General features: G+C 34.7%; 1 protein-coding gene across 1 annotated transcript in view; it reads right to left on the bottom strand.

Annotated features, from left to right (window-relative positions):
- FSIP2 (fibrous sheath interacting protein 2) overlaps positions 1–21175 on the bottom strand; it is a 97956-nt gene that overhangs the window by 35476 nt on the left and 41305 nt on the right. Inside the window, exons 14-17 of the mRNA XM_077957301.1 lie at positions 15082–15139; positions 11545–11581; positions 2803–9238; positions 292–2739 (exon numbers count right to left, since the gene is read on the bottom strand). Of these exons, the coding sequence (XP_077813427.1) occupies positions 292–2739; positions 2803–9238; positions 11545–11581; positions 15082–15139 (8979 nt within the window). The remainder of the gene's footprint in view (positions 1–291; positions 2740–2802; positions 9239–11544; positions 11582–15081; positions 15140–21175) is intronic.

Genomic DNA, 21175 nt, shown 5'->3' with positions numbered 1-21175 from the left:
GGGGGAAGGCTGAGATGGGAGGATCTCTTCAGTCCAGGAGTTCAAGGCTGCAGGAAGCAATGATCATGCCACTGTACTCTAGCCTCAGTGACAGAGACACTATTTCTAAATAAAATAAAATAATAAATTTAAAATAAAATTAAAATGTAACTCAGTAGTCATCTACTTCCCAGGCTATTTTCAGAAAAATAGTGAATACAGCTTTTTAGACAGGAGATCTTTTAAACATGTCTTTTACTGCTTTTCTTCCTAAATCATGCAAATTTTTAGTGTATGTTCTTTCTTGCTTACCTGTAGTTTCAAAGTTCTTCAAATATGTGACCACAGATGTGGTGACATGTCTTGCTATCAAATGAACTTCACTGGAACCCATTTCATGATCAGCAAAAGTAAAGGACTCAACTTCCTTCAGAGTCTCTATCTTTGGGTACTCCTTATTTTTCAATTTTTGCAATAAAGAAGAATCTTCCCTGCTGGCTTTAAGGTTTTTGTTTTCTTTCTCAGGTATATAGTTGGTTTTTTTATCCTGCATTCTAAGCAAACTTTTTTCCTTATCCTTTTGTCCTCCAGATACTTCAGATAAATAACTTTGTGTTGATATGAAAAATGGCTTCATTATTTCCCTGTTCTCATTAGCATGTGGTTGACTCGGAAAGCCACAGCTGGATAGCACAGTATTGACAATATTTTCTGCAGCTAAACATATTTTGAGTGGAGAAATGGTTGTCTGAATTTGGTTTGGTTCAACAACTGGTTTTAGGTTCTCATAATGAAATACTCTTAGATTTTCACGTTTTCCCATTTCTATGAATGATAAGACTTGCTTTAATGCTGCTTCTGTGGAGTCATTTGCTTTCCTAAGCAGCTTTTGTAAGATACTGCCTTCAGGGAGGTAGCTATTTCCTTTCTTGGTCTCATCAAAACTACCAAAGTTAAATTCCCTTGGTCTGTGGTCTTGTACTTTGTTTCTAGAATACGATGGCATAGTTTCTGAATCAGGCCTTTTCATTGGCTCTGAGTTTTTAACTGTGTCTTCTACAAAGGATCTAACAGAGGTGGGTAAATCTGATGAAATCCTGTACTTTTCTTTCATATCTTCATCTGAACAAAATGCAAACCCAGTTTTACTCACTTGTGAAGGATTAATCCCCAAACTACCTTCCTTTAACTTTGTTGTAAACGTTTTCATATTAGTTGCTAATTCAACCTGATTAACAGTGTAGGCATTTTCAGCTCCTTGTAGCAAACTTTCCCTTGAAAGCTTTTGTATCAAAGACTCATTGAAATAAGTACACTGGTCCATTAGTGTGCCAATGATCTCACTTGCTACAATGTTCTCTTTCAATATGCTAATTGAAGATGGTTCCATTTGGCTTATTTCCTTGTCTAGCTTGTTCTTAATTACAGCAAGCATGTCACTAATGATATTAACAGCATATGTAAGTAATTGTGAATGGAATGAATGAACCCGTAGAAGGATGTTCTTTGTGTTTTCCTTGAAATTAATAGTATTTGACTCGGATTCATCAGAAAACATTTTCAGTGGTTGTAATTTTGGCAACATTTTTTTGTTTAACAGTTTCTGTTGGACAGAAGAAAGGTTTTCTATAGGCATTTTCACAATTTCAGAAAACTCATATTTGGAGATATGTTTAAACTGCAAGTCCACAAATGACTCTAACATGTTTAAAACTGTTTCTACAATCTCTTGAACAATTTGGTTGCTAGAGCTCATAGAAATTTGGTCTTTCGTTTTTGTGTTATAGATTGGTAAACTGCTGAGGCTGTGCTTGTTTGGAAAACCATATTTACTTTTAGCAGTAATGTGTTCTTTACTGTTTGATAGAGTTTCTTCACTATCTGGAGTGGGAATTTGGGACAGAAAGCATAGCTGTAATTTTTCAAATAGCATTTCAACAATTTCCCTTCCAAACTTATTAATTTGTGCTTTAGTATCCTCAGCTCTAGTAGAAGCTCCTTTAAAATGATTATAAAACCTGCTTTCACAGTTCTCAAGAGGTGGCAAATTTAAAAGTGAAAGAGAAGATTCTAATTCTTTTGCTTTTATTGAAATTTCAGTCAAAACATTTTCAGTTATCATCAATAGCTTACATTTTTCATTTTCCTTGTCATTTGATTCTGTTTGCCACTTGTCAAACATTTTTTTAAATATACCTTCTCTAGGAAAAATGTGCTCTAGCTGTGAAGAAACATTCTCCAAGTAAAAACATGCTTGTTGTTTAGGAAGGGATCCTGTGCCTATATTCCCCTGTGAAAGTTTGAGATGTGAGGATTTGATCGGGTAAGACAAATTGCAGTTATTTGTAACATACAATTCTTGCAAAACTCTATCAACTATTTTACTTGCAGCTGTGATTTTATCAGATGGTAAAGCTTTGGTTTGCTTTACCTTTCCAAATTCCTTCACAATTGTTTCCAGTATATTAATTATTATATCATTGGCATATATTTTTAGTTCTGAAGTGGGCAATTTTGTGTCCAGTAAATTTTTGGCATCTCCAGCTGACATGATGTGTGACAACCCAATGGCAGTCTTGGATCGGCTGTCTTTTGGGGTCTTCTCTCCAGGACCTAACTTGGTTTTGCTTTTGGCCTTAGCAGCACTCAGTCCTAAGTGTGGTTTTTTTGTAAATTTAGGCAAAGTAGTCATTTTTGACCTTTCTTTTAAATTTGCTTTAAAGCATGGCTTAGGGCTGTCCTTAGGGCTGACCTTTAAAGTGTGTGGCCTTAAAAGTTGCAACTTATCAGCACAATACTCAGGGGACAAACTCTCTTCTAGATGAAGTGAGACAAAATTTGAGATCTTATTGAGAACCATTTGAATTAAGTCTTTCTTCACTTGCAATGGTAAATATGGCAAAAAGGTGTTTTCCATCACAGAGATATTTTGACTGTCTACATAAGAATAAGCCTGTGGTATCACATATCTAGGGGAATTACTTATTTTTCCTGCTTGTTTAGTTTCTCTAAACCTTAATGGTTTCATTGGTAAGGAATCATTGTGGTCAGACGTTTCAACTTCTCTCCTACTTTTATTATTTTCATATAATGATGTCACAACTACCAAGTACATTTTCCCCAAAACACTTTCAACTATGTCATTTGCTACACTGTTAATATGTGATAGAAAACTGTTTTTCTGTGTTGTGTCTGATGTTTTAATTTTAAAATTAGATATAAAGTTGGAAGTTTCATTAAGGGGAGGCAAATGGCCTATGACTTCCATTACTCTTTGATACAACTTATTCAAAAGTTCTTCCACTGCACTGAGCAGTTCACCTTTTTCTTTGTTTTTTGGTTCTCCATTTCTCATAAATATTTCTTCCAAAACAATTATCTGCCTTTTGTTTTCCAATATCATTTTGTTTTGTTCTAATGGATACTTTGTAAATAGAGATTGATTGGTACTTCTTTCCTTCTCTTTGTACCCCAACAATATTTCATTGGATAAAGTTAATTGTGAAAAGTTAGAATTCTCTTTTGAATTAAAACCAATTTCCTTTACAGATCTTTTATCATCTAACATCTTTAACATACTCTCAACAAATTCACTCACAATGATGTTTTCTTGGAACAAAATATTGTTTTGATATGGATATATCTTTTGGATTTCTACATCTAAGTCATTTTTAATAAGCTTCAAAATGGCACTGGCAATGATGTCAGCATATGTCTTAAGGCTAGCTTGTGATAGGTGAATTGTGGATCCAAGTTTTTTTCTGTGACTGACAAAAGTGAAATCTGTAAGCTCTTGGCTGAGAATGGTTTCAGTTGCTGATATTTTCAGGACATTTACATCTGATTCCATTTGGCTTGAATCATAAAGGATGCGGTCATTTTGTTTACAATTTTCCAATTCTGGGATAACAAATGACTTTTCTTTATGTTGGAAAGCAAGGGTAATTAATGAATCTATTCTTTCTGTGGCAAAAGATTCTAAACGATTAAGAATAGTTTTAGTAATGAAGTTAGCATTTTCCTCACATGAGTCAGTGGCAGATTCCTGGGTGTCTTCTTTCTCTACTACAGTTATCTGATTATTATCAGCATAAGCTGATTTCTGATTTTTTGAATATGAAAAACACTCTGTTTTCCTTTCAGTTTTTGACCCCTTAAGAGGCTGTTGACAGTCTGTTTTTGGAAACATATCACAGAATGTCAGGGGCAATCTTGCAGAAGTAGGATTCTTTGCATTTATGACAAGTGTGACAGCAGAACTGAGATTATGAAGAACAATATTCACTATATCATTAGATATCAAAATGACATCTGATTTAGGAACTGAAAGCTTAGGGATAATCTTATTTGCACCCTCCATGAACATTTCAGAATTTTCTTCTGAATGTTTATCAGCTATGCTACATTTCACAGTGGGTGCGGCAAATGAGAGATTATTCTGATACAGGGTTTTTTCATAAATATCACATAGGATACCTTCAATGGTATCTTGTATTTGAAGTTGAAGTACTTTTTGATATTCGGTCTTACTGAGCAGGTTTTCAATTACACCTTTTTGCTTATCTAAATCGATCTCTTTGTCAGCACTGTTTTTGTCACATTTGCCTTTACGTGATATAATGTCTAACAATGCGTTAACAATTTGACTTGCAATACTTTCAGAAATCCCAATGTCATGAGTTAAAAAAGGATTTTCCCTTTCTTTATCTAATTCATGTTTGATTCCTTGCAAATTTTTTCTAGCCACTTGTAGTGCATAAGTATTTAATTTAGAAAAAGACAGTTGGCACAAGTTGGTCTTTCCTGACTTAGTATGATCTACTGAGAAACAGGAAAATTGCTCGTCAGAATATGAATCTTTGGCTGATAATGCTTTGCTCAATGTACTGTGATCTTGCTGAATAGGTAAAGCCACTGGAATTGTAAAGTTGACTTTGGAACGAAAGAGAGATTTTACTTTGGAAGTAGCAAAAGTTTCTAAATTTGTTAATATTGCCTGTACAATATCTTCAGCTAGATTTACCTTTGCTTCTTTGTCAGCAACACTGAATCTAGACTGAAAAGTACATGGATTTTCATCCAACACAGTGACAGAGGACTTTCCTTCATAGGTGTGTTCATGAAGAGAAACATTTGCTGAAAAAGTGATAGTTTTATACCTGTTTTCCCTTATATTTCTTTCTGTAATGGCAGCTGAATAAAGTTTGTGAAATACCGTCCTAACAATATTATCTGTTACTATGGTTATATCTGCTTCAGACAGTAAAGGATCCATCATTTTATCCATAAATTGAACAGATGTTTGGGGAGTTGTCTCATCAACATTGTGAGGCATGCCATTAAAATTAGAGTGGGAGAGAGAAAGGACATTTAATTGATTGATTAAAGTACTTTGAAAAATTTCATTCAAAATATTTCTTATAATGGGAGCAATTGGAGATATATGTGGTTCTTTGAGTTTTACTTCAATTTTGTTTAAGGTTTTTTCTAGAGCCCATTGTTTAAGAGAATGTGTTCTCATTTCTTCTCTTTGTGGTGATCTCTCATCAATAATTTTTTTATCTGTATGTGTATCATCATCTAGAAATGAATTTGATTCAGCTCCTCCAGGAAGTTTTCCATATGTTGGCCTGTATCGATAAGTTTCAATGCCTCCCCCTTCAGATTCTGTTTCATTAAACATATCAGAAGATACTGCATCTAAAATTAACTTGACTACATCCTTAAGAATTTGAGTCTCAGGTGGTGGGTTTTTTTCATTAGTCTTCAAATCTGATGAGGTCACATTTAATTCTGTTTGAATAGCCTTCAAAATAGCACTTGATACCTTCTTTGCATGCATATATAAAGCAGACAGAAATGATGCTTCATGTGTGTCTCTGGAAATATTGGTGCTTTCACATTCCCAGTCCATCATATTGCTTTTCTTATCTCCATCATTAATAGCACCCAAAATTTCTAAATGTCCATTGGCAAACCCTTCCAGTTTAGCAAAAACCATATTAAGAATATCTGAAGCTACAGCTTTCAGTTTATTTGGATGCATTTCTTTTGTGCTCGGTGTTTTGGAAGACACAGGGGCAACAGGCTTTGCCTCGTTTTTAGTCCCTTCTTTATCGTCCTCCTGAACCCTTCTGGAAACTATGCTGGAGATTATTTTGGTGGATTTGGCCATTTTCTCAATAATTGAAGCAAATGATGGGTTGTCAATGTCAAGAGACTCTGAGACAGCTTTTAATCCACAATTTGCAAAACGAGTATCCATGTCAACACCACATAATTTTGCAAGGATATAATCCAAAATGGCTTTAGAAATTAACTGAATATTAGACTGCAATGCAGCAACCATTTTCTGATTCGTATTTGTCATATCTCTGCTTTGTTGACTACAAGATGGCTGAGAATGAAGATGGGTCCCCAGGAGCTTCCTTAACATTTCATGTAGTGTTTCCCCAATTCTTTCTAATACTTGCAATTTTGCATTCTCTTTAATATGTTTTCCATCAATGACACTGTGGAGAGTACAAGGAGTAGCCAAATATTTGTGAAAAGATTTTTTATCCTGCCTATGTGGCAAAATGCTTTGTACATCAACACTGTCAGTTGCAGACTTTGGCTTACGAGAAGAGAATGAAATGCTTCTTTGATGTGCATTTTCACTTGATAATATATCATAAATACAGGTTAATAATGGACTTGCCAAAATGTTATCATCAATACTCGTGACAAGAGATTCTAATTTTTTATCAGTACTAGCAAAAAATCCTTTATCTGTAAGGGAGTTTGTATGGTCAATCTCCCTAAGATTTAGGTTTTCCTTGTGAAGTTCCAGTTCATTCTGGATAGCACATAAAACAATGTTTACTATTTTAGCTGTATACTTACTAAGTTGAGATTGTAATGAAGATTTGAAGCCCATATGCAATTTTGGGTAAATAAATGACTTCAATCTTTTAAAAATTGTACGAATGATCTTATCATTAATGTCATCTACAGGTTTAGGTTCACTTTTTCCAGATTTTAACCAGGAAGGCTTTTCAGGATCAATATCAAATAAAGATAAATATTTCATTTTCTTTTCACTGTCAAACCATGTCTTTAATGGGCATTTATTTGGTGCTTCTTTGACTACGTGTTCAGTGTCAGAATTATGTAAGGAAGTCTGATGAACTGATGATGAAATGAAACTTTTAGTGGTATTGGAAATGTAGTTTGATGCCTTATGAAGTATGTTTAACACAGAATCTGTTATTTCTTGAGCCACTGTACTGATTTCTGAAACAGAAAACATCTGGTCTATCCATTCTTGATGTGACAGTCCTTGAGGCTTTTCTGAAACAAGAACTGAAGCTTCATTGCTAGTTTTGCTATCTAAGTGACCAAAAGGAACAGAAGATATGTCCTCGAGCATTTCTTTTAAAATACTTGTGACTATGTTTTCTGAAGCCTGTTGTATTTGATGCTTTTGATCTTGGCTGAAAGTTGAAATGTCTTTATTCAAACAAAGGTTTTTCTTTAAAATATCTTCATGATTAGTAGATGGTGGCTCAGTCTTTAATTCCCAATCATGAAATGCAGCTTTGTTTCTAGAAACAGGCTTTGTAGGTGGTTTGATATTTCTTTTGTATTCAAAACAAGTGTTTCCCTTTGTAAACCAACGATTAGGTATCTCTTCTTGTGATTTTACTTTTTCGTCTTTGAAAGTTGAATCAAGCACATTTTTTACAATGTTTTCTATTTCCTCATTTTCATCATCAGAATAAAGAACCATGCCTGGAACATTTATAGGTGGAAATCGTCTTCCAGACCTAGGACTATTTGACAGTCTAGTGCCAGTGAGTCTGTACTTTTCTTTGGTGTCAGAAGGACTACTTATTCTGGGTTGCCGTTGCTTACTTTTTTGAAAACTTTCATTTACTGGTTCCTGATGGAGCTGAACAAGGATGTCATCAAGTAGCTGAAGGAATACTACTGTTTCTTCAGATGCAATAATTCTCTCATTATTTAGTTCAGTTTGTATATAACCTAGTATAGCACTGATTGCTTCCTCTATATAACCAACCAAAGAGGACTGGGAAAAAATATTTGATATTAAATTTTGTACTTCTTCATTGACAATTAAACTAGCTTCATCAGATTCAAGACTAGATTTATTTTTGGCAGCTCTTTGAAGGAACATACATATTGAGTCTGTCTTATGTTGCTGGCAGGAAAGCTTAGTTGTGTCTTTAAGATGAAGAAATTCATTTTGCTTAGAAGATACAAGAGTCGTTAGTTTTTCTAAAATGGCATGCACCATGTCCTCTGCAATATCACACATTGGGTCCAAAGTATGAAGCTTTGAGTTTTTCAAAGGTTTTCCATTAGATGATGTGAGAAGTTCATCACTGGCTGCTAAACTTGGTTTAATGTCGACTGACAAATCTTGTGAAAACATCTCAACACATTTTTTCTCAACTGCAGACTCTAACTTCTCAAGCATATTTTCCACAATCTCAGAAGCAACTGAGGAAATACCAACATTGGAAAGCAAGACTTCTTTTACACATTCACATTGTTCAACAAAAACTTCAGCAGTAACAGAAGAGAGAGAGGGAATGGCCTGGGTTAAATCAGACATTATTTCTCGCAAAATGCTTTCTAAAATCACTTCAGTTTCCCTTTTCAAGTAACATTTAAAGTTAACAAAAACATTTTTTAAATTCTTCATTTCATCCATGGCTTTTGCTGTTTTATCACAACGCGATGAACTCCCTAAGCTATCTGTTTCAGTGGTAGCATCCTTAGATTTTTTTGTGCCTGTTTCAAATGATGCTAAAAGATGACTATCTGATTTACAACTTCTGAGCTTAGGGTATGAATATAGCAAGTTGGTTTTATTATATTTAAGTTTAGAGGTTATAGATTGTCCTTTTACGTGATATGTTTTCCCCACAACTGTTTTTTCCACATGTGCATGAGGAGGTTTTATAGGCGTGGTTGGTCTCCTTACTGACATGTCAACTACAAATGCACAGGGTTCTGCCTGAAATGTTTTCGTTGTTGCAGATGTGTAGCTTCTATATGTAAAGTCTTCACTGCATGTACTACAGAAACTTGAACTATCTGAAGAGAGGATGGAATCATCAGTTACTGGGTATGTATTATTTTGCAATCTTTCTTCATACTTTGTGATGGCTGGGTACAATATACTGGTCACTGTAGCCACAACCCAGGTCATTATATTCTGAATTATAATATTCAGTTCTTCAGAAGTTACCTGGAAAGGAGGTAAGCAGAGATGAAAATAAAGTCATGTAACAACTTACGTTTTAACAACACGTTTTGGAGATAGAAGGTAACATTTAGTTTTTATATCAATGTATTGGTGGAATACCATTATGGTTTATGAAAGAAAATAGTAAAGAAATATCAGTTTAGAAATTTAGAATTTAAGATGAATTTCTAGTTGGTTTATTCTGCACTACCGTGAAGTACTTTTTTGAGTAAGATTTATTTTATTCACCGTCTCTCTGAAGTTTCTTTTTCCCCTGGCATTTATTATAAGGATAAATGATTTTTTTTGTGAAAAATATCACTAAATTGCTGTCTAGGCACACAACATGCAAATATTTTGGAAAGAAAATATGTGATGTTTATGATCCAGCTAATTTTTAAAGATACATTAAATATTTGTAACAAAATATTTCTCAAAACAGATCATTTGGATGATTTCTCAAAACAAAAATATTTGGATGCTTTCAGAAACATCTGTCTAGCTGAGATTTGGGGAAGGAACATAAACCATTTTCTCTCCCAGTCCCTGCTGAAAGGGTGAGCCTGTGATCTATAAATATAGGAATGACTAAAGTTAATTGTTAAGAATTATTTGATAGGCAAAAATAAAAACTAATGCTTTATATAGATTGATGGGCTTTGTATCCAACAAAAAAGTATAAATACAAATTTTCCTAGATAGGAAAGCTAAGAACAGATACTAAAGTAAGGTAACAAATTAATTTAGAGAGAAAATAAAAGCCAAACTAGATTCATGAATCAAAGAGTAGGGAGGGCTGAACAAGGTTAAGAAAGTTAGACTATTAATTTGTTTGAGCTGGAACCAAGAACCAGATTTGAATAACCATTTCCTTAGTGACCAGTGTTGCTGTCATAGATTTGAACTGTACCATGGGTAGAAATAAATGCATCTGTAGAATTCTATAAACCTCTACTAAGTAACTGCAAATATATTTTGTGCTTACAAAACTCATCTTACATATAATAAAGTAGTACTCTTTTTAAATTGTTAAAACTCTTAAAACATACAGCTTGTAAACACAAGTAATTGGCAGAAAAGCTTAGAAGACTGATGTGTAGGTCTCAGCGTAAATATGATTCCTGTAACTAGGCTTCTCACACCCAAAATATTGCCTAAATTAGTCTGAAATTATCCATATTTCTGAGAAACATTCAAAGAAAAGTTAACATATATGCAGCACACTCTCTTCTGACTCACTTGAAAGCATTTGAGGAGCACCCCAGGAAAGGCCATTTTATTCAGCTGTAATCCCCAAATACACAAACATATTTTTAACTTATTGTATGAACAATGGGTTAGTGGTATTAAACACATATTTTGAGATGACAGTCTATGTTGTAAAATACGTGTCTTAAATAAATTTACTCTAAATCAAATATTTAAGAACAATACCTAAATGTTTATAGAGAAGATAATTATTCTAAATCAACTACAACACATACCAATTATAAACTAAGAATTCAATATACATCATTTTTCTTAATACTAGAGATGATGAATAATAACCTACATTATTACTCTTAAGTTAGTTGTGGCAAAGAGATTCCAACCTCAATATACAAAAGAGGGATATATTTCTAACTTTTTCTTTGTAGTGAAATATGATAGATAGAATCCTAGTTTTTAATTGCTTTCTATTACAACATTAAACTGAAAAAAATTCCCTTGGGTCAAAGCTTTTGTATTTGCTGCATATTCTGTGAACTGAGCAAGTTTCCATGTTAAATAGTGTGTCAGAGTATGTGTTGTTCCTCAAATCCTTTCTCTTTCCTGACCGTTCAGTCTAGATCCAGAGTTAGGCCTCATAAAAACACACTATCTTATCTTTGCCTGTTCCAAGTCTCAGCTCACAGGTGACCAGGTCCCTGTTCACAAAACTGCTGAAGACAGATCCAAGCATCTCAACTCACCTACTACTGAGTTCTCCAGCAAGATCTGAAAGGCCTTATTAATGGCTTACCATGATATAATAGGCTTGTGGTATTTGATTCTCTTCCTATGATGGTTAGGTCCGTTAATATCTCACCATTCTATACCCATGAGACCTTGTCTTGAAGGGTCAGTATTATCTTTTGATAACAATTTTGGACCACAGAAAAGTATAAGAATGAACTGAAAGTAAACTTCAAAGAAGAAAGAAAGGGCAAAAAGGAAGCCTAACAAATATCAATGGATGATTCTTATTAGTTAACAAAATATTTTCTATTATGACGCCTCAGAAACTATGACTAATATGTTGCTTTATCAATGGATTTTATGATACATACTTTTTCTTGCAAGCAATTTTTCAGGATGTTTTGTTGCCTGTAAAGAAAGGTTGATCATTTAGTTATTACACAGAGTCAAAAATTTATAAAACTTTTCCCAAAATTTCTAATTATAGAATCATTTTGTTGTTTCTAAGAGTTTTTCTATAGAAATTCAAAATGAAGAACACAGTACTTTTTCCAACCCCCCTATTTCACTTCCTCCTTAGACCGGCCTCTAGTTTTAGAAATGTGCTTTATTACCCAGGGGAACAGGAGTATGGCTGCTGCATAAACAGTGTCCCTCTCTGATCCTTATACTTCTAACACACCTTAGCCATGCCTACATTGTGTTTCTCTGAAAATGGATATAGGATTTGCAGGAAGGGGGCAGATGAGTCCCTTGTGACTGCTAAAAGGCCTGATGGAGTAGCAAGGCATCTGACCAGAACTTTCTGAAAATCCTTTATTTGTTAGTTCAAATGCCACAGTTCCACTGTCCCCTCCCCATATTCCACAGTAGGAAGAAAATATGTGAATGATTATTCAGTAACTATGGGTTAAAATAAAATAAGTTTCTAGCTATATTTAATACCGATTTAGATGCATTCCTTTTCTGTGTATGACAATATTCTATCATGTGTTATTAGATTTACCATCACACACTAATGAAATAAAAACATAGTTTTCTGAATTACAAAAAAAATAGCTCAATCATAAAAATAATAGAAAATAAATATTTATTAAAACAAGATCTACATCTGAAGTCTGATTTATTTTCTTATTTTTTTTTTTTTTTTGCTGATTTGAACTGTTTCTTTTCTTCTTTCTACTTTCTTAAGAAAATTGGCACTCCTTTCCAGACCTGTACTCCACATGATCAAATTTACATTTCCCCCAAGGGATATAATTCAATTTTGAGAAACAGCCAGACTGAAAACTATATCCTATATTTTGGCAGAAAAAAAACAAACAAACTTCACTGGGTTCAGTTCATAAAATGGGCTTCATGACAACAGTCTATCCTTAGACTAGTACCTTTTGGCAGTATGCAATTAGGATCATGAAAGCTGATGTCAGTGACACTGTTGTCATTTGTCCTAATTTGTTTTTCTAGGATCTGGTTTCTTAGGTCAACCCAAGTTTCCACAGGTTTTTCTCTTAGATATTCTGCAACCTAATGCATTCAGATTCACTTTTCTGTTTTCTTCATGTTATATCATTGGCACGAAACATAACTCAAGGAGTTGTATGTATTCATTGACAGCAGTTCCCAACAGACTTTCTGCTCCAAAAGCATACACACAGAACCAAACAAAGTGCAAAGGCCTACAGGTAAAATTAGTCAGGAAACTGAAAAAGCTTCATTGGTGACTATTAGAAAACAATTTTATTAACCAGATAAAGCATGGCATCAGCAGAAACGTCAGGGTATCTTCAGAAATTCATTCCTCCAAAAAAGTAACAAGTAAACTGGCAAAAGAACAATGATGAGAATTATAGTTTCTGGGGCTCTAGAAAATTATCAAAGGCTTGCAGCATTCCAGAGAGCACTTATTTAGGAAAAACAATGAATCTAGGTAATAGCATTGAGTTTTGGTGTTTTAACTTGTCTTATTTTCATCCCCTCTCTCCAGCTTCATAATATCCTTGAAAAATAATACCCTGAAATCACAGCAACATAGTTTTATTTTGGTATCTGCCCAAAATCTAGCATTATATTTTGAACATAGTAGGTTCTCAATAAATGTTTGATAAATAAATTCCTATTTAAAGTCTTTTGGATCAGTGCCTACTTCTCTCTCATCCCAAATGAAGTCTTTGCAGGCCACAGATAACTTTTGGGAACTGGTTCTGAGTTTCTTTCTTTCAATTTTTCCTATATATTGGTGTCAAAGTTATTCATTGTGTATGCTAATTTGACCATTACACCCCCACTAAAAACCATCAGACTATTACACAATAAATAAACTACAAGTTTTAACCACAATCTTCAGGGTAATAGATTTATGCCTTCTTCATTCTGTTACTCCTTATACCTTCCCTGTAATACAAAGTTACTTATCACCTAAGTGCAATGCTTAATTATTGCAACTTTACTCCCACTGCAGTCATATTTATTTTCATTCCCTTGGTACTGAATTTTCATCTCTATTTTATAAATCATTTTTAACATTAAACAAATGATCAGGGACAAGAAAACTAAGCAATAAGTGAGAAAAGAAATAGAATAGATGTGAGGCTTCCACAGCAAACTCCTATAAAACCTGGAGTTAAACCTGAACAAGAGGAATGTGACATATGTGTCTTTGCTCTTTATTTGGATCTGTGTGTATGCTCTTGGGGCAGTGGTGAAGAAACTCCAGGTAAGGTATAGAGTTCTTTATTTTTCACTAAGGTAGGATTTTTAATGAAAGAACATACAAAATGCTTGCTATGAAAGATTCAAGTGATTTTTGTAGTTCTACATTCTTGGATAGGAGAAGATAAAAATTGCAGTTATTACAACTATATTATGAGCCTCTTCTAACCTTTTCTTTAAAGAGGTAGGTATTTATATTTCCAATAAATAAAAATGTTTGTATCCAATAAATAAAATAAACAATGTTATTTTACATATGGTCTACACATGGTCATCAAGTTTTATTGCTTTGAACTAGACAAGTCAGTTTCCTTCCTTCTGCATCTTTTACAGTATTATGTATCATATGAATACTCAATAAGTCAAACAAACTGATATTTATCAGTCTTAAAATAAAAATTATTATTTCAGGAAACCTTGTCTGAACATGTCAATACCATTTGCTGTCACGCACCACTTATTTTACTCAATCATCTTCATAGGAATTTGGGGTTTGTAAAGTTTATCCTAGACTTCATTTGGTTTGTTGATTTTTTAAAAAGATGATGGCATTGGGTGTAAAATAATACAAAGCTCACTGCCATTACTTAGATTCATGTTTTCCTCTCTCTCCTTTCTTGAGTTGAGGAAAACAGATATAAACATCAACAAAATAGGTGGTCACTAAGGTTTGAAGAATGAAATGTCCCTGGGCTTAACAATTATCTCTTGTAAGTGCCATAATTTCCACTACTAGAGATTTTTTTTTTTTTAATTAAACTGCAAAATAGCCTTTGGGGTGTGGGAATAACTGATTAAGTCATTTGTACTATGAACTATTTTACCAGTCTTAGACAGCCAGTAATCTCAAAAAGCATAAGAGATGGTAGCTGTTTCAAAGAAGAGAAAAGGAAACAAATAAAGCCAGATCATGAGAAGCTACCAAAAGAAGGCTATGATGTGGATACACTTGAAAATGGCATGGAGGTCCTGACTATAGGCGGATTACAGGTAAGGAGAAGGAGAAAGGAAAGGACAATGATTCACTTTGTCTACAACTTAAGCTTAGTATTGAAAGTCTGCAAAAGACTAAGTTTCACTAAATCCAAGTAGAACTATAAAAATGGAGGATTCCATGGAATAATTTGCTTATGAGCAGCACTCTTATATAATTATTAAAATTATTTATGATTACATATAATTCCTTAGGTACTTACCTATTTGTGCAAACAGGAGAAGAAAATATACCCGGGTCTGTAGCATGAGCCTGAGGTCCTATTTATCAGAAAGATAAAATTACATAGTTTGTGTCCATCCTCAGCAATTTGCTAAATGGTAATCCTCCAGTAGGAGGACCATTTATTCTCTGTTATCACTGCCTTGTTTACAGGCTTTCAGGGACTCTCCACAGTGAAGTCCAAAGTCCTTAGCAAGGACCTGTATTGTAAGATCTGATGTCCTTATCTACCTCTTCAGTGTCTTCTCTGACTAGTCTTTCATACTTAAGCTATGGTCCAGAGACAGAATATTTTGCAGTTCCCTAAATATATCATGTTTCTCATGCCTCTGTGGACTGTGGTTTTGCAGTTTCTTTTGTCTAAAACACCCTGTGCTGTATTTTAACTTCTCATCTTTTAGGGCTCATTCAGCTTATGTTAACTCCTGACAGCCTTCCTTGATACCTTCCTGAACAAATACCCTTCCCAGTGCTCTCAAAACACTCTAAACATGTTTATATTATAAAACTCATCATGCCTACACAGTAATTATGTTTACTCTTGTGTACACCTGATTATGACTTCCCACATATATCCTCAGTACTTAACATGTTTTGGTGTGTGATCAATTTTAGAAAGAAAGGAACTGACAATCCCAGCACTTTGGGAAGCCCAGGAGGGCGGATCATGAGGTCAGGAGATCAAGACCATCCTGGCCAACATGGTGAAACCCCGTCTCTACTAAAAATACAAAAAAAATTAGCAGAGCATGGCAGCGTGCGCCTGTAGTCCCGGCTGCTGGGAAGGCTGAGGCAGGAGAATGGTGTGAACCTGAGAGGCGGAGCCCATATCCGAAAATTAAATGTGAAGACAACACTGTTTTTAATACAAAAAATCTCTTCTGTGGTTTCCCACAATATGCTAAATAAGTATCTTTAATTTTGCCTAGAATTCAGTATAGAGCATTAAAGCCATACTGTTGAAAAGAGCTAAACTTTCAGAGAGATAGGAGAACTTTCTGAAGGTAAAACAAATGGGAGAACACAAATCTATAGAGGTAAACAAATGCTGAAGCTGATACCTGCCCTAGGGACAGTGGCCACATCTGGAAATTTAGTGTCTGGTCAGAGCATTTAAAACATGACATTGGGCCCCCCAAAAGATGGGGAATTAAAACTAAGAGCTCCTAAAATATACAGATGCTCCTTGACTTAACAATGCGGTTGATATCACAATAAACCCATCATAAGTTGAAAATAAGTTGGAAATGCATTTAGTAGACCTAACCTGCTGAACATAATAGCTTTACTTAGCCTACTTTAAATTTGGTCCGAACACTTACATTAGCTTACAGTTGGGCAAAATCAGCTAACACAAAGCCTACTTTATAATAAAGTGTTGAATATCTTATATAATTTATTGAATGCTATACTGAAAGTAAAAAACAGAATGGTTGTATAGGTACTTAAAATACAGTGTCTATTGAATGTTTATCGCTTTTACACAAAATAGCACTAAATGCCCACAAGAGAAAGCAGGAAAGATCTAAAATTGACACTCTAACATCGCAATGAAAAGAACTAGAGAAGCAAGAGCAAACACATTCGAAAGCTAGCAGAAGGCAAGAAATAACTAAGATCAGAGCAGAACTGAAGGAGATAGAGACACAAAAAACCCTCCAAAAAATCAATGAATCCAGGAGTTGGTTTTTTGAAAAGATCAACAAAATTGACAGACCACTAGCCAGACTAATAAAGAAGAAAAGAGAGAAGAATCAAATCGACGCAATTAAAAATGATAAAGGGGATATCACCACCGACCCCACAGAAATACAAACTACCATCAGAGAATACTATAAACACCTCTACGCAAATAAACTGGAAAATCTAGAAGAAATGGATAATTTCCTGGACACTTACACTCTTCCAAGACTAAACCAGGAAGAAGTTGAATCCCTGAATAGACCAATAGCAGGCTCTGAAATTGAGGCAACAATTAATAGCCTACCAACCAAAAAAAGTCCAGGACCAGATGGATTCACAGCTGAATTCTACCAGAGGTACAAGGAGGAGTTGGTACCATTCCTTCTGAAACTATTCCAATCAATAGAAAAAGAGGGAATCCTCCCTAACTCATTTTATGAGGCCAATATCATCCTGATACCAAAGCCTGGCAGAGACACAACAAAAAAAGAGAATTTTAGACCAATATCCCTGATGAACATCGATGCAAAAATCCTCAATAAAATACTGGCAAACCGCATTCAGCAACACATCAAAAAGCTTATCCACCATGATCAAGTGGGTTTCATCCCTGGGATGCAAGGCTGGTTCAACATTCACAAATCAATAAACATAATCCAGCATATAAACAGAACCAAAGACAAGAACCACATGATTATCTCAATAGATGCAGAAAAGGCTTTTGACAAAATTCAACAGCCCTTCATGCTAAAAACGCTCAATAAATTCGGTATTGATGGAACGTACCTCAAAATAATAAGAGCTATCTATGACAAACCCACAGCCAATATCATACTGAATGGGCAAAAGCTGGAAAAATTCCCTTTGAAAACTGGCACAAGACAGGGATGCCCTCTCTCACCACTCCTATTCAACATAGTGTTGGAAGTTCTGGCTAGGGCAATCAGGCAAGAGAAAGAAATCAAGGGTATTCAGTTAGGAAAAGAAGAAGTCAAATTGTCCCTGTTTGCAGATGACATGATTGTATATTTAGAAAACCCCATTGTCTCAGCCCAAAATCTCCTTAAGCTGATAAGCAACTTCAGCAAAGTCTCAGGATACAAAATTAATGTGCAAAAATCACAAGCATTCTTATACACCAGTAACAGACAAACAGAGAGCCAAATCAGGAATGAACTTCCATTCACAATTGCTTCAAAGAGAATAAAATACCTAGGAATCCAACTTACAAGGGATGTAAAGGACCTCTTTAAGGAGAACTACAAACCACTGCTCAGTGAAATCAAAGAGGACACAAACAAATGGAAGAACATACCATGCTCATGGATAGGAAGAATCAATATCGTGAAAATGGCCATACTGCCCAAGGTAATTTATAGATTCAATGCCATCCCCATCAAGCTACCAATGAGTTTCTTCACAGAATTGGAAAAAACTGCTTTAAAGTTCATATGGAACCAAAAAAGAGCCCGCATCTCCAAGACAATCCTAAGTCAAAAGAACAAAGCTGGAGGCATCACGCTACCTGACTTCAAACTATACTACAAGGCTACAGTAACCAAAACAGCATGGTACTGGTACCAAAACAGAGATATAGACCAATGGAACGGAACAGAGTCCTCAGAAATAATACCACACATCTACAGCCATTTGATCTTTGACAAACCTGAGAGAAACAAGAAATGGGGAAAGGATTCCCTATTTAATAAATGGTGCTGGGAAAATTGGCTAGCCATAAGTAGAAAGCTGAAACTGGATCCTTTCCTTACTCCTTATACGAAAATTAATTCAAGATGGATTAGAGACTTAAATGTTAGACCTAATACCATAAAAATCCTAGAGGAAAACCTAGGTAGTACCATTCAGGACATAGGCATGGGCAAAGATTTCATGTCTAAAACACCAAAAGCAATGGCAGCAAAAGCCAAAATTGACAAATGGGATCTCATTAAACTAAAGAGCTTCTGCACAGCAAAAGACACTACCATCAGAGTGAACAGGCAACCTACAGAATGGGAGAAAATTTTTGCAATCTACTCATCTGACAAAGGGCTAATATCCAGAACCTACAAAGAACTCAAACAAATTTACAAGAAAAAAACAAACAACCCCATCAAAAAGTGGGCAAAGGATATGAGCAGACATTTCTCAAAAGAAGACATTCATACAGCCAACAGACACATGAAAAAATGCTCATCATCACTGGCCATCAGAGAAATGCAAATCAAAACCACAATGAGATACCATCTCACACCAGTTAGAATGGCAATCATTAAAAAGTCAGGAAACAACAGGTGCTGGAGAGGATGTGGAGAAATAGGAACACTTTTACACTGTTGGTGGGATTGTAAACTAGTTCAACCATTATGGAAAACAGTATGGCGATTCCTCAAGGATCTAGAACTAGAAGTACCATATGACCCAGCCATCCCATTACTGGGTATATACCCAAAGGATTATAAATTATGCTGCTATAAAGACACATGCACACGTATGTTTATTGCAGCACTATTCACAATAGCAAAGACTTGGAATCAACCCAAATGTCCATCAGTGACAGATTGGATTAAGAAAAAGTGGCACATATACACCATGGAATACTATGCAGCCATAAAAAAGGATGAGTTTGTGTCCTTTGTAGGGACTTGGATGCAGCTGGAATCCATCATTCTTAGCAAACTATCACAAGAACAGAAAACCAAACACCGCATGTTCTCACTCATAGGTGGGAACTGAACAATGAGATCACTCGGACTCAGGAAGGGGAACATCACACACCGGGGCCTATCATGGGGAGGGGGGAGGGGGGAGGGATTGCATTGCGAGTTATACCTGATGTAAATGACGAGTTGATGGGTGCAGCACAGCAACATGGCACAAGTATACATATGTAACAAACCTGCACGTTATGCACATGTACCTTACAACTTAAAGTATAATAATAATAAATAAATTAAAAAAAAAAAAAAATCTTAAGTCCAACCACTGTAAGTGGGGAGGTCATCTGTTTAGGATCCCAATGAGCTACGTCTTCAATTAGTCATCTACAAAAAAAAAAAAAAAAAAAAAAAAAAAATTCATGCCACAGAGGAAGCAGACAAATTACGTCTTGGCTTTTGGCTGTGGGTGGAGAAGGAGGAGGAGAAGATAAAAGCATTTGCTAAGAAGTCATAATCACAGATTATGTTTTCTATGACCTTGAGTTTCAAATCCACAGAAACTGTATTGTCCCTAAAACTCCATGTGAGAATTTAATTTAAGATGAATCAGTGTTCACAGCTCTTACAGATAACTGGCAGCAGCATACGTAAATTTCTTTTAGAGAATTATAGTCTATCCAAATATTATTGAATCCCCAATAATAAATTTCTGTCAATAACAACCTCCCACTCCCCACAGAAATATAAAAAAAGAAAAACAAGAAATCATGGCTTTTAACAGAAACAAAAACAATATATTAAAATTAGACCCCAAAGATTTCAAATATTTGAATTAGCAGATATAAAATATAAAATAAGAGGACTTTATATGTTTAAATATATAAAGAAGGGATTTGAAAGGGTAAGAATAGAAAAACAGCCTATAAGAAGTCCAGCCCAATTTAAAAATAACTATTTAGAAATTGTATTATATATATATAATATACCATAGTTCAATCAATTTTACAAAGCAATTAATTTATGAAATAATAAATTATATAGAAAAACTAAATAAAGAGAGAATTAGTGAACTGGAGAACATATTTGAAGAAATTAACAGAAATGCAGTGAGAGAAATGGAAAATACAGTTGTTAAAGTACATGAGACAAGAAGGTAGTCTAATACTCAGAAGAAGATAGTAATGAAAATGAAGAGAGGCAATATAGATAGAGAAAATGGCTGAAACTTGTACAGAACTGCTCCTAATAATAATACTAAAGAAAAAACAAAGAAAACATCTTAAAAACAGCCCGAGGTGGGGGACAGAAGAATCACTTACAAAGGAATAATTACACAGAATAAAAAGTAAAAGAATCACACAAAACAATTTTTTTTTTTTTTTTTTTTTTTTTGAGACAGAGTGTCGCTCTGTCACCCAGGCTGGAGTGCAGTGGCACGTTCTTGGCTCACTGCAACCTCTGCCTCCCAGGTTCAAGTTATTCTTGTGCCTCAGCCTAAAAATCTGTTATATTTAAAGTGCTAAGAAAAAAAAAATAACCATCCCCTGAAACTTACTCATATCATTGGACATAATGATATTCTAATACAAGGATAAAGACAATTTTATCAAATAAAATCTGAGAATTTACTCCCAAAATACGTTCACTAAAGACCTTTCTAAAGAATGCAGTACTTTAGGACAAATGGCAATAATCCCAAGAAGTATTAAATGCAAGAAGGAATGAGTGGAG

Source organism: Macaca mulatta, chromosome 12, assembly GCF_049350105.2.
Source record: "Macaca mulatta isolate MMU2019108-1 chromosome 12, T2T-MMU8v2.0, whole genome shotgun sequence".
In the NCBI taxonomy this organism is placed as follows: domain Eukaryota; kingdom Metazoa; phylum Chordata; class Mammalia; order Primates; family Cercopithecidae; genus Macaca; species Macaca mulatta.
This window is presented reverse-complemented; position numbering and strand designations above follow the sequence as displayed.